This window comes from Trichechus manatus, unplaced genomic scaffold (assembly GCF_000243295.1).
Source record: "Trichechus manatus latirostris isolate Lorelei unplaced genomic scaffold, TriManLat1.0 scaffold00049, whole genome shotgun sequence".
Lineage (NCBI taxonomy): Eukaryota > Metazoa > Chordata > Mammalia > Sirenia > Trichechidae > Trichechus > Trichechus manatus.
In genome coordinates, this window is record NW_004443985.1 from 11,171,361 (window position 1) to 11,186,551 (window position 15,191).

Consider the following 15,191-nt stretch of genomic DNA (forward strand, 5'->3'; position numbering starts at 1 on the left):
CCTTTTAGCAAAAGAACAGATTGGCACACAAAATAAAGTATATTACTTGTAAGTATGGTGCTCCATTAAAAAACCATACGAGAGCAAGGAGCCCTGGCGGCGTACTGGTTAAGAGCTTGGCTGCTAACCAAAAAGTCAGCAGTTCAAATCTACCAGCCACTCCTTGGAAACCCTATGGATCATATCTACTCTGTCTTACAGGGTTTCTATGAGTCAGAACTGACTCAACGGCACCTAACAACAACAACATATGAGACCAAACAGTCAATAATTACTCTAAAGCAAAGATGAGAAGACAAGGTTGGCAGGGAAACTAGACTAGTGGAAACGGAACAAACAATGCAATTATAGAGAACGTTGACGCACTGTGAAAAAGGTAACTAATATCACTGAACAATTTGTGTAGGTGTCAAATGAGAAGCTAATTTGCTGTGTAAACTTTAATCAAAAACACAGAAAGATATTATTTTTTAAAAATCCACTCTGGAAACTAAACAGGATTAAACTGTCTATTTTGGAGACAGCAAAGAGCGAGTCTAAAGTGAGTGAGTCCGTTATCGCAATGGACGAACTCCTGGAATTTTGTTCATGACCCTACACTTTGGCTATTCAGGACAAAATGAAAATTCTTAGATGTGTGGCTCTCAAGAATCAGGCTGAAATACTCTGCGTACAAAAATCGTCAGACTTTTGGGAAGATAATGCTCTGTGGCTGCAGCAGCAGAGATAACCACTAGAGAGAAGCCCTGGGCATGCAAGAATGACACAGGACGCAGACACGAACGCTCTGGCCCAATCGCAAAGGCGTGGTCTGTGACCTGTTGAGGGGGGGTCTCCTGCCCGGGTGAAGTAGACGCAGCATCACTTTTAAAAGTAAATGACTATACTATTTCAAAATACTGATGTTTAAAAAAAAAAAAAAACTAAATATTTCCAAGTTTACTGAGGTTAAACAAGAGAGCTGTATAGTCCATGGAAGGCGTAAGATTGTACTTGTGGCAATCAAGTGAGTTCTACATTTATCGTTAATAGACAGAGACATTATATTTTCAGCAAAGGAATAAAATCAGATTTGTAGTAATAAATGTCTTTCCTCCTGGTCTCAGGGTAAACTAGCATAAGGTGCTTATCATTCTTTTCAAACCTACTTATTTGCTTAAAAACCTAAACCTAGGTAACTAAACCAAACCAAACCCACTGCTGTTGAGTCGATTCTGAATCACAGTGACCCTAAAGGACAGAGTAGAACTGTCCCATAGGGTTTCCAAGGCTGTAAATCTTTAGGGAAGAAGACTGCCACACTTTTCTCCCACAGAGTGGCTGGTGGATTCAAACCGCTGACCTTTCAGTTAGGAGCCAAGCTCTTTAACCACTGCGCCACCAGGAAATCAAGGTGCTTGGGTTGATATTTAAACCTTTTCCCAAATAAATGTATGTAAATTTAATATACATATATATACGTATGTGAAACTTCTTCAAAGGAGAAAAAAATCACTAATTTTAAAATTCAGTCAGCACCAAAAGCCAGATACTCCTGTAGAGTGATCTGTTTCATAACTCAAGGTGATGAAGTGAGAAGAGACCTTGTAAGTTATAAAATTATTATCATCACTGAGCAACTGAGCAGAAAAAAATTTAAAACATATTTGTTTACTGGCATTATTATTTTTATGTGATGATCATTTTTTAGAGTTAAAAATGTGTCCTAAGTGTTATCAACCTTCAGAAGAATTCACTTAAAGAACTATCAATAAACCATAATATTTATGATTCAAGAGAACCGTCTCTGAAAATGGTCCGAAATGTTATATTTTTTCACCTGCCTATTTTTAAAAAGAAAAAAAAAGGTTGAGGATTATCTTTTATCCTGCCTGTGAACTTTTTTTAAAAAACAAAATGTTTTGAAAAATACTTTGTTCTGGAATAACACAGCATAGCCAAGTGAAAATTTCATCCCAGGAATACATTTTAAAGCCACGACTTCTAATTTTGAAATAACGCTTTTGAAATACACAAGAGGGCCTGTGTAGACAGTCCTAGAGTAAAGATGACAGAAGTGTGAATAAAAACCCTTGCATTTAAAGAGTGTATTATTAGTCATTTAAAATAGTTTCAGAGGACAAATACTATCAATCCCTACAAAAATGATTTTTCAGCAGACAAAGATATACTATTTCCCTATAAGGAGAAAGAGAGAGACTTTTTAATGTGCAAACGTTCTGGAAAACATGCATCTGAACAAATGCTCATTTAAAAGTGACAAAAAATAAAACACTCATATACCTTGTTTTGATAGGTAACACTTTTCCAGTCTTTCTTCATGAGAACATCCATAGAGTAGGTATGCTTCTTGCAGTGCACTTTTATACCACTTCTTTTTATTCTTACATTTTCCTGGCTATAGAAATACATGAAAAAGAATAAAATTCATTTTTAAATATATAATTTTATTTTTAAATCCACTTCATTTAGCTCTTGAATTAAAACTACATCTAATTTGGAGAACTGTGTATTTCTTAGATTTTTGGTATCTGATTATTACTATATTATTTTTTAGATATAGCATGTTTATAGTCAAAATAGTCAGATTCTTGATTCACTAAGATAATAGTACAATAAGATTCAACGCACACTTAAAAAGTTACAAAAAGTTTTCTTTGTAATAAACAAAGTAGTCATTATTAATTCATTTTATTAAAATAACACTGCTTCCCTTTTATGTGACATAGTAATGATATTGAAGTGGTAGATACTGAAAAACAAGTTTTTTATTGTAAGATAATTCCATTTGCAGCTAGTTCTGGTTTTATGGCAGATATTGACATATGCATGCAAGTTACTTAAATGTCTATGCCTCAGTTTCTTAATCTATAAAACGTGGATAATAACAGGGTGATTATAAGGTTTCATGAGTATTAAATGAAATAATAAATGATACAGTTTTCTGGCATAGTAAACACTCATTAAGAAATATTATTCTACTTGGATACATCACTTTTTCTAAACATTTACTTAGTTTTTAAAAATATATATATTTTTTAAAAGAAATAAAATCAAAGAATCTATGGGTTAAAAATTACTATAAAATATTGAGTCCATTGATTTTTTTCCAAAGTTATTTTAGAACTTGCCAAAAAAGGTTTTTATAGCGTTTTTAAATATTACAATGTACAAAACACAGGCTACCATTTTATTTTATTTTTAAAAACTTTAACATCAAAAAGCATATAGGTGTTACAGTTTACAGGATGGAAGAAAATATTTGTAACCATATATCTGATATGGGTTTAATATCCAGAATATATGAAGAACTCCCACTACTCTCTTACAAAAATACAAACAACCCAATCTAAAAATGAGCAAAAGACTTGAACAGACATTTCCCCAAAGAAGATATACAAATGGCCAACAAGCACATGAAAAGACACTCGAAGTCATTATTTATTAGGAAATGTAGATCAAACCACAATAAGATACTACTTCATCATATTATTATTATCACGGTTATTACCAGGAAAACAGAAAATAACAAGTGTTGTCGAGAATGTGAAAAAACCGGAATCCTCGAGCACTGCTGGTAGGAACGCAAAATGGCGCAGATGCTATGGAAAATAGTTTGGCAGTTCTCAAAAAGTTATACACAGAATTACCACTATGACCCAGCAATTCCATTCCTAGCCATATACCCAAGAGACTCGGAAGCAGGGACTCAAACAGATACTTGTACACCAATGTTCATTGCAGCATTACTTACAATACCTAAATACCCATCAACAGATGAGTGGATAAACAAAATGTGCTATACCCATATAATGGCGTATCATTCAACCATAAAGTGAAATGAAGTTCTGACACATGCTACAACAAAGATGAACCTTGAAAACATTATGCTAAATTGGTCACAAAAGTACAAATATTATATAATCCCACTGATACAAAATATCTAGAATAAACAAAGGCATAGAGACAAAAGTTTGTTAGTAGTCAAAAGTTTATTAGTGGGAATGGAGAGTTACTGCTTCAAGGGTACTGATTTTCCTTTTGGGGTAAAGAAAAACTTTGGAAATAGTGCTGATAGTTGCATAACATGGTGAATGTAATTAATGTCATGAATTATACACTTAAAAATGGTTAAAGCAGCAATTTTTGTTATATATATTTTACCACAATAAAAAAGGACACAGATGTTTATCCTATTAATCCATATTTACCACCTGTTTTTAAAGATCATATCTTTATCTTGATGTATAATCGACCCTTTACACAGAAATGTAAATCTATATAACATCTATATTCAATCCATTCAGAGTGCAACTACATATTTAAAGCTCTTCTTAAATGCTACCTTATTCTGTCTTCAAATTAATATCAACCATCTGCTCTCATTTCACTTAACATTTTAATTTCCTCATTTACCATATTCTTTCTGTATAATAGTTGTATAAAATGAAAGGTCTGTGAAGACAGACGCAATATATAATATTTTATCTTTATATCCTCCACAGTACCCATTTGCCTAACTCAGTTTATTGCACGTTACATAAGTACTCAGTTAAATGGCATTTGGTCCTGGACATTGATTCATTTGATATAAAAGCAGTGAAACAATAATGTCATACAAAAATCTACGTTTGTACACAGAATCTAGAAATCTCATTTATTAAGTAAGTTATTTCATAGGAAAAAAGGAGCAAGGGTAAACACTGGAAAATTTAAACAAAGTATTTTTAAGAGTATCTAAGCTAGCCTTTGCAGAGTTAAGACATTCCTGCAACTCAAATGTCACAATAATGTTAAGAAATCACAGCTAGTGGGAAAATCCTTTAAAAGCTGATATCGCTAACTAGGAAATTTCTTGCAAAAAATCAACCACATAGCTGAAATAAACTTTGCTAAGTTTGGGGAGCTGAAAAGGTTTGTTTAAAACCTGTGCCTAGGAGCCTCTAAGAACTTATCAGTAGGTATGTGCCACCTAGTGGTGATAAAATTAAACACTCAAGGAATTCTTTGAAAAGCTGGCTCTGTTTTATAAAGAATTTTCAATTCCAGAATATGGTCAGCTATACAATGTATTTTTAAACTATTTTATTTAACTGAAGAAATGACAGATCCACATTTGAGCACTAGAACGTGCGTCCTTCTTCCCATGATAGGTACCCAGCGTTCCTCCCAAAGACAACTATTAGTAGTAGTTTCTGTCACACTCTTCCAGAGATATTGTCTTCACCTGCAAACATTTATATCATTTATATATCTATTTTTACTAAATACTATGAATAGTTAAGGAACTCTGGTGGCACAACGGTTGAGAGCTCGGCTGCTAACCTAAAGGTTGGCAGTTTGAACCCACCAGCTGCTCCGTGGAGAAAGACCTGGCAATCTGCTCCCATGAAGATTACAGCTTAGGAAACCCTATGGGGCAGTTCTACTCTGTCATATAGAGTCACTATGAGTCAGAATTGACTCGACGGTACACAAAAGCAAAATGAATAGTTACACATACTTTGAAATTTTCAAGTTGTCTTGCAGATTGCTTCATTTATTTATTCATCGATTCAACATTATTTTAGACCCTTGGGATCTATCATTGAAAAAAAGTAGACAAAGATATTTACCCTCATGTAGCTTACATTCTAGACTGTAACAACAATCTACAATATGCATTACAAATAAGTAAAGGCTATAGTATAAGAGGAGCCCTGGTGGCACAGTGGTTAAGGGGCTGGCTGCTAATCAAAAGGTCAGCAGTTCGAATCCACCAGCCAACCCTTAGAAATCCTACGGGGTAGTTCTACTCTGTTCTATAGGGTCTCTATGAGCTGGAATTGATTCAACGGTAGTGGGGGGATAGTATAAGAGGCGGTAAGTGTTATGGAATAAAGAAAAGGAAAGGCAAAGTAAAGGTGATCGTGACTGTTGAGTGGTGGGTAATAGAGTGGTCAGGGTAACCTTCACTGAAAAGGTGACATTTGTGCAAAGACATGAAGGAGGCTGGGGAATCAGCCATGTATATATCCAAGGGACAATCCAGGCAGATAAACATGCCCTTAGGTGGGAGAACACAGGTGTATTCAAGAAGCATCAAAGAAGTCAGGCTGGCAGAAGCTAAATGAGGAAGGAGAGTAATAGGGAATGGAGTGAGAAAAGAGGAGTTCCTTGAGAGCTCTTGTAAGAACTTTGACTTTTAATCTGACTGAAATGGAGCCATCAGTGAGTTCTGAGCAGAAGAGTAGCATGATTTAATTTAATGTTTGAAAACAATCACTCTGGTTGCTTTGATGAGAAGAGAGTGTACAGAGGGAAGTATAGAGGCAGGATGACCAGGTAAGAGGCTACTTCAATGTCGTTGTTGTTAGGTGCCATCAAGCCAACTTACAGTGACCCCGTGTAGAAAAGAACAAAACATTGCGTGGTCCTATGCCATCCTCACAATCGTTGCTATGTTAGAGCCCGCTGTTACAGCCACTGTGTCAATCCATCTCATTGAGGGTCTTCCTCTTTTTTGCTGGCCCTCTACTTTACCGAGCATAATGTTCTTCTCCAGAAACTAGTCCCTCCTGATAACATGTCCAAAGCATGTGAGATGAAGTCTCGCCATTCTTGCTTCTAAGGAGCATTCTGGCTGTACTTTTTCCAAGACAGATTTGTTCATTTTTCTGGCAGTCTATGGTATATTCAGTTTTCTTCACCAACACCATAATTCAAATGCATCAATTCTTCTTCAGTATTTCAATAATCCAGGTGAAAAATGATGTTGGCTTGGACCAGGGTATTAGCAGCCACTGTAGTGAAACTCAAAACCCATTACCGTCAAGTTGATTCTGACTCATAGCGACCCTATAGGACAGACTAGAACTGCCCCATAAGGTTTCCAAAGAGCAGCTGGTGGATTTGAACAGCAGACCTTTTTAGCAGCCCCACTCTTTAACCACTATGCCACTGTAGTGAAAAGTAGCATATAGTTTGAAGGTGGAGCTAAAAGTATTTCCTGATCAACTGAGAATTGGTTACGAAAAAAGGGAGGATGACTCCAAGGCTTCTAGACCAAGCAAATGAAAAGAATGGAGTTTGCCATCTACTTAGATGGGGAAGGCTGCCATGGAAGTAAGATTTAGAGGGAAGCTCATCAGATAAGTTGAATATGAGATGCCTGTTATGACATCCAAGTGGAGATAATCAGGTAGCAGTTGGGTATGGGAGAGACAACTGAGCTGCAGATAAAACTTAGGAATCATCCACATACACATGGTATTTAAAGGCAAGAAACTAGATGAGATAGCCATGGGATGAGGGCATAGATGTATGTACCCTGGTCTTATTTTAAGACATATATGTATATATATACCATTATTTATTTAACAAATGCCCTATGGATGAACATTGGACTTGTTTCTAATATTTTTTTGTTCATGTGACAGTATAGTGTAGGACAAATTCTTAGGCATGGAATTATCAGGTTTAATGTATGCATATTTCAAATTGTGAAAGCTATTGCCAAATCACTCTTGAATGAGGTGGTTATAATTTACATTGCCACCAACAACGTATTTCCCCACACCCTGAAGAACACTTCTGCTACCAAACTTTTAGATCTTTGTCATACTTTTTAATTTCTTAAATTCAGTATGAGTATTTAAAAAATATTTTAAAAAACCATTTGTTTCCTTTTTTATGAGATGCCTATTCAAGTCCTGTGTTAATATTTATATTGGTCTTTTTGTTATTGATTTTTAAGACATTTTTATATATTAAAGAAATGAGTCCTTTGCTACATGTATTGCAAATACCTTCCCCTGTTTATAGTTTGTCTTTTAGTTCTTTTGTATTTTCTTTTTTGTTCATTTCCATCTTCACTCCTTCTAGAACTAATCTTGGTGTGAGGTACAAGGTATAGCTCCACCTTCATCTTCTCCCCGAGTAGTTAATCACTTGTACCCATTTATTAAAGCAATACAACTTTTCTTTACGTATTTTGAATACTACCTTAACCATTAACTATATTTCCAAATAGTTTTGAGTCTGTTTTTACACAACTATATTGTTTTATTAATCTGTCAATTCACTGCTCATAACAAACTGCTTTAACTACTGGAGCTTTATTATAGCTTTTATATTTTATAGGTCTAACTCTGCTGAGTTTAATTTTCCTATGCATCTTAGAATTAGTTTGTTTTTTTTAAACAAAAATTTCTGGGTTTTTTTTTTTTTTTAAATTGACATTGCATTAAAATTACAGATTAATTTAGGGAGAATTGACATCTTTCCATATTAAATCTCTGATTCTGACTCATAGTGGCCCTACAGGACAGAGCAGAACTGCCTCATAGAGTTTCTAAGGAGCCACTGGTGGATTCGAACTACCAACCGTTTGGTTAGCAGCCGGAGCTCTTACCCACTGTGCCACCAGGGCTCCAAACCAAGAAGAGGGTATATCTTTCTATTAACTCAGGTTTTATTTCCTGTCCCTTAATAGCATTTTAAAGTCTTACTGATATAGACCTTGCACATTGCTTCTTAAGCTTATCCCATGTATTATGCACGATGTTGCTGTTGTTAGCTAACACTGAGTAGGCCCCTAACTCATGGTGACCCTGTGCACAAAGGAACTAAATGTTGCCTGGTCCTGCATACTTCATGGTCTGTTACAGATTGGACCATTATGATGCTCAGGATTTTCATGTGGCTGATTTTCAGAAGTAGATCACTAGGCCTTTCTTCCTAGTCCATCTTAGTCTGGAGCTTCACTGAAACCTGTTCAGCAGCACAGCAACAAGCAAGCCTTCACTGACAAAACAGGTGGTGGCTGTGCCTGAGATGCACAGGCCAGGAATCGAACCTGGGTCTCCCGCATGGAAGGCGAGAATTCTACCACTGAACCACTGATGCTCCTATATTATATGTATTTTGTTGCTATTATAAATGGGAACCTTTATCCCTTCATATTTTTAAACTGTTTATTTCTGTAAAATAATTTTACAATCTGCCACATAACTGCATTTTCTTATTGCTTATAATAGTTTTTCCATTTGAATTCCATGGGTTTTACAATCATCTACTAATAATGATAATTTTGCTTCTTCCGTTCTTGTATTTGTACTTTTGCTTCTATCTTTGGCTAATCTAATTCTGCCAGGACAATATTAAATAATAGCAGTAATCTTATACACACTTAAGAATTCAAATTTCCTACCTCAACAACCAATTTCTTCTCTAACTAAAACTTTCAGTAGAGTGAATTCATGTATTTTTCAAGACATGTTGAAGTGATTCACATATATTTAATTGGATTCTTCTGCAGATGCTACTAAAAAAAATGTTTGTTTGTAATTATCTTCATAAACTAAGCTCTTTGAGACATTATCGTAAACTCTCAACTGGAATCTGCCAAGGAAAGGCTTTTGGATAGACAAGAAAGAAGTAAAGACTCAGCATTTCACCAAACAACAGATTCATTCCATATACTAATTACTAGCGTAAAGTTTGTGAAGGATAAATGAACATCATGCTCGAAGGAATTACAGTAATAATACTGTAATTAAGTTCAATTTTAAGATATTATAGTATTTAATGATATAAATGTTCAACTTGAAGGCTTACAATTTTGGAAACAAAGTTAGCAAAGGAAGCAGTACTGTTCTAAATAAAGTCCAAATTAAAAGAAAAACTATCATTTGTTTTTTTTGCTCTATTTTATTTTTTTCACAAAAACTATCTTTTGAAGACATGAAAACATTTAAATTAGCCTTTTTAGCATAAAATTAAATACCCAGTTAAGTTCAGGTTTAACAAAGGACTGTTCAAAGCCAAGTACTATTAAAAATAGGAACTAAGATCAAGCAGAAAGTAACTGCCATTCAAAACCCACTCTCTCACCTGGAATCTAGATCTTAATCCTTGGCTGAAATCTATAGCAGGTCCTGTGACTTTTCTAGTAACTGTCAGACAATACAAGGCCCTTCAGTTATTTTTAGTCTTACAAATTCAAAACTGTCTATTCCCATGTAAGAGACAAAATTGTAAACTTTATTTCAAGTTAAAGCTCCTGAGCTCCCCAAGCCCGGGGCTTACTTCAGTCTTCAGTTCCTCGTTTCCTCCTTGTCGTCTCCTCTTCCCACACCTTCTGGGTCCTCTGGTTTGAAAGAGTTAGGTGTGGGTAACAGGAGAGAAATCACAGAAACTGTTTTTACTTGACTGATATGATGGCAATCTTGGATTAGTGCTTTCTGAGCTTGAAGTGTTTTTTTTTATTGTGGGGCACTCTGTGGATGTTTCAGGGAACACCTTACCGAACTAGGAACAACTGAATGTAGCTTTCTTGGCAGAGGCAATGTCTTTCTTTCAGCTGGTTGCTTTCAACCTCCACCTCCAATATCATTTTTCAGCATCTTTCTGCTGAGGTTCCATGAGGTCAGGAAGTCTTCTTGGAAGAAGATCCTTTAAAAATGACCCTCTTTCCCATATTGCCTGCATCCTTGCCCCTGCAAGCTGTGGGAATGCTGGCTACGCCCAGTGCAGACACCTCTCTTCACTCTGCCACCAGACCTGATAACCATAGACTCTCACCCTGCACACTTCTCAGGGGAAGTTGGACACTAGTACACTATGTTGCTGAAGCTCCAGCAAAAACACATCAAGTTCTCCAGAAGCCCCTTGAACTAAACACGAGGTAAAGGAAAATGACCATCCTCCCCTTTCCCAAGACAGGAAGGGAGGGGGTATTGGAAAAACGCCACACCACACCAACAATTTTTTCCAAAGAAATTTCCGTGTGTTCAGCCTCAAACCTTTTCTATCCTTATGTAAACTGGGCTAAAGCATGTCAGGCCAATTTTGCACCTCCTTTGCAAGACATGCCTACATATACTTGTACTTCACTTTGCAATGTAAAAATAACTTTTTGTCCTCAGCTTCTGGAATTCTACAGATTATGTCTCTTAATTCAACTTGGCTATATCCAATAATTACAGAACTTTCAAATCTGCTTATCTACCACCCCAGAACAAACCAAAATAAGACAGGTTTTAAAGTAGGCTTTCCAAAAAGGAAATTAGCAAGGCAGTTCTTTAGCAAACTTTTAAGGAACTAAAAGGCTTTTAAAACCAGTGATTTCAGATGAGACTAAAGGGCTAGGCACCCCGATCTTCAAATTCCAGTAAATCCTATGATTCCAAGAGAGAATATCATGTCCTTTATTATGTCTACATTAACTTTGGCAACTTGAGTTTTCTCAGTGAGTTTTATTAAATTTAGCATGGCAGAAAAAAGAAATAATCATCATAAAAAGAGAAGACGGCTATTTTGTCTAAAAATTTATGTGAACTTAGGAGTATGAGATCCATTCTTGGTAGATCAGTAAGGATGAAAATGTTTAGAGTGAGGATGGGGTTTAAGACTGAACAGACAGCTGGGAAAGATAGTGTCCTATGTCTGAGAAAATACCTAGCTTTGTCCAGAACTGAGAAGTTGATAAACCACTGTCCTATATGACCTTGATTCAGTCAGGTTTTATTGGCCAAATACCATTTCCCAGGGTTTGAGGAGCTAGTGGAACGTTCCTTCTCAGTACCTTGACTCACTGAGTAAGGTCTGCGCTACCACTGCATCCTAAAGTAGAATAGCGGATTCAAGGAAAAAAGCACGTGTGTTTGTCCACCTAGTAAGGCCAGTGAAGAGAAATTCGTGACCTGGCAGAAACTCTTCTCCGCTGTTGCTTTGTATTTTAAGACAGCTTCTCCACATAAAAATTAATCAAGGTATAATAACCTGGGGTTGTAGCAGGATAAATCTTACTCCTCACACTCGAGTGTGTAAGCAATGCCACATTACATTATTTTTGCTAAATCAAATTAAATGTGACAACCTCCATCCAACTAGAATGATAAGAAATTTTATCTCAATCATTTTGGGGCCACTCTTTCTTTTCCTTAGGGTCACATATATTTTGCCTGAAAAGTGAGGACAGATGGGTAATCTTCAGCCCATCATGTTAGATGAATAACAACTTTGTTCAACTCCCTTAAAGTGCGGCAGCCCAATAGCTTCTTTGCTACACCTGGAAAAAAGAATCCTTTCAGAGACTGGGAGCCTCAATGGTATGGGTTCAACCTCCCTGGGTACATCATACTGCCAAGACTTTCACCCTCTTCCAAGTCTTAGGAAATCTCCTCTCTGCTTTGCTGTTCCTGTCTGTCCCTCCAGAGTCATGGCCTCTCCGTTCCCATCTAACCCTCCCAACACTTAAAGAACTCAGGTCAGGAAAGCAAGCAAGCTTTGCTTTTGACCCCCACAACAGAAACTACCCTGAGGCATGGGAACACAAGGGGCTTGACTACTTTCTGGAATAAAACAGGGAAAAATACAAACAGAACAAAAATTATTATCAACCAACCACTGGTGTCTTGTTAGCCATAGGAGAAATTCTCCTAGCTAAAGGGGTGGTAGAGGAGCCTTTCCTCCCCACCCCTTGGCACCCCGCTCCTTCACTCTACCCACTGGTCTCCCCTAATTTTTTCTCATAGCACTCATCAACAACTAATACACTGTATATTGTTCTTATTTATTTATTAATATCATATCCACTAATATGTCTTATGAGGGCATTGGATTTTGTCTGTTTTGTTCACTCCTAAGCCTAAAAGACTCTCGAGTTAATAGGACCTCATTAAATATTTATTGAGTATCATAAATAGATAGTTTTTTTTTTTTTTTTCTGGGGTGGCATGGGTAAAACCAAGCCAGGAAATTGGAAATGAAAATAAAAGGCTGCTACATTTTAATCCTAAACTATGTGATTATCCCACAAAGGTAAAAGAAAAATATAAATATGATGACAATCTGGCATTATGGTGATATTAATTCTAAGAAAATATAACCGCAACCCACTGCCATCAAGTTGATTCCAACTCATTGTGATCCTATAGGACAGAGTAGAAGAGTCCCGTAGGGCTTCCAACTGCCAACCTTTTAGTTAGCAACTGAAAGGTTGGCATTTTGAAACTGTTTTTTCCGTTGTTGTTACATAACTCAGGTCTGTAAAGTATTTCATGGGTCACAGATTTATTCTATGATACCAGTAGCATTATTTCTTGAAAAAACATGTGTGTCTGCTTGGAGCACTTTAAATGCTATGTATTAAATAGTATCTAATATTAAAAGTAAATCAATTCAATCAAATGCCTCTTAATATGACCAACTTAGGGGACAGTTGAGCCTTACTATCTTTAGCTATAATGACAGCATCTATAATCCAAAATTATAATTCAAATTTTGATTATATCAATATTACATTTAAATGCAAATATAATCCTTCCAATGTAAATATTATATTTATCTTTTAAATAAAGGACATTTATCTTTTAGACACAATGTTGAGCATATATTAAAAAACGGGAACACCGGAATCATAAGTACTTAGAAACTGCTTCACTAACATTCACAAATTCACTGAAATGACTTCAAATATTGACGATTACTTGAAATTATTTCTTACATAATATGCCTTCAGAAACATGGGGATATAGGTCATAGATTTCATAGTCTAAAAAAATACAAAATGACTTCTTTGAAATGCATCTCCACTAAATGTTTAAGGATCAACACTAACCACCTATTTATACAGTACTCTGTGCAGTGATTGATGTCATTTGCTGCTGTTTATACATTCAAACTTGCAGTGTAGCTCGTTGACTCTAACTATGTATTGCACTGATGCATTGTTCTGTTTACTATCATGCCAAAGCTATCGCTCTTCTCCTTTGTTGGCCAGATTGTTTTCAACTTAAAGCAATTCAGTAGAAAGTTAATCACAAAGATATCTTGTCTTCCTTAAATTGGATTTCAGCAACAGCAACCAGTAACCTGGGCAGTAAGAGCATTCCTGTTCCTTCGATGAAAACCAGAAGATACATAATACCCATGTGCATCTCTGAAGTAATAGCTTTAGTCTCTTGGCTTCCTAACAATTGTCTTCCCTGTCACCTGACATCTCTAACATAAGTTCCTATAACCTTTATACAATCAAGTCTGGATTATTTAGACAGCATATTTAAATTATTGAATACTTGAAGCTCACATGCATGTGAAAGCTGGATGATGAATAAAGAAGACTGAAGAAGGACTGATGCCTTTGAATTGTGGTGTTGGCGAAGATTACTAAATATACCATGGACTGCCAAAAGAACGAACAAATCTGTCTTGGAAGAAGTAAAGCCAGAATGCTCCTTAGAAGCGAGGATGGCAAGACTACATCTCACATACTTTGGACATGTTATCAGGAGGGATGAGTCCCTGGAGAAGGACATCATGCTTGGTAGACGGTCAGTGAAAAAGAGGAAGATCCTCAGTGAGATGGACTGACACAGTGGCTGCAACAATGGGCTCAAGCATAACAACAACTGTAAGGATGATGCAAGACGGGCAGTGTTTTGTTCTGTTGTACATAGGGTCACTGTGAGTTGGAACCGACTCGATGGCACCTAACAACAACAACAATATTGCTTTTAAAATCTTGTTAATTTATTGCTTACTTCACTTAAGTTTTCTATAGATACAAATAGAAATTTTGCTTACTCTAACTTAGCAGTGTTTTAAGATCAAAATATCTCCTGTACCCCTACTCGCCAACACACTGGAAAGTGTGAACCAGTCCAGTTAGTCAAAAAAATCTAGCTTTGTCTAGTGTGTTCCTTTACATCAGACTGAAAGATAATACTGAGACGGCAATGAGAACCAGGGGATAGGTCAGGCAGAAAAGAAACAATAAGGAAATTTGAGAGTCAAATCTTTACACTCTGATTCTATTACTTGGCTTGAAATATTAGGAATTACCAAAACAGGGAACCAAGAAGCTCCTACCTGGGTAGTCCCTGTAAGGTTAGAGGGAGATGGAGGAGGCCAGGCAGTTTAAAACTCAAAGGGCAAATCATAAAAATCACAGGCTACTAGATAAGCTTTTATCAACCCAAACTTTGGCACATATTTACTAAGTATTTTGACTAAGTTATTTTACTATCAAGATAGAACAGACAATTGCTACATGCTGTGTTTTTGGTTTTGTTTTGTTTGTTTTTTTTAATTTTTGTTTAAAGGACCCCCAGTCTGGCATTTTAGGTTGATTCATTATCAGGAGTGATATCTTTTAGGAAACAATATTTTTTTTCTTTCAAGTTTAAGAAGTACTTTTTTTTTTTTTT

General features: G+C 36.1%; 1 protein-coding gene and 1 non-coding gene across 2 annotated transcripts in view; both read right to left on the bottom strand.

Annotated features, from left to right (window-relative positions):
- Nucleotides 1-15,191, bottom strand: part of ZCWPW2 (zinc finger CW-type and PWWP domain containing 2) — a 96,136-nt gene that overhangs the window by 48,798 nt on the left and 32,147 nt on the right. Inside the window, exon 3 of the mRNA XM_004377364.1 lies at nucleotides 2,284-2,398. Within this exon, the coding sequence (XP_004377421.1) occupies nucleotides 2,284-2,398 (115 nt within the window). The remainder of the gene's footprint in view (nucleotides 1-2,283; nucleotides 2,399-15,191) is intronic.
- On the bottom strand, nucleotides 8,816-8,886 carry TRNAG-UCC (transfer RNA glycine (anticodon UCC)). The gene has a single exon. It is a non-coding gene; the product is annotated as a tRNA-Gly (tRNA).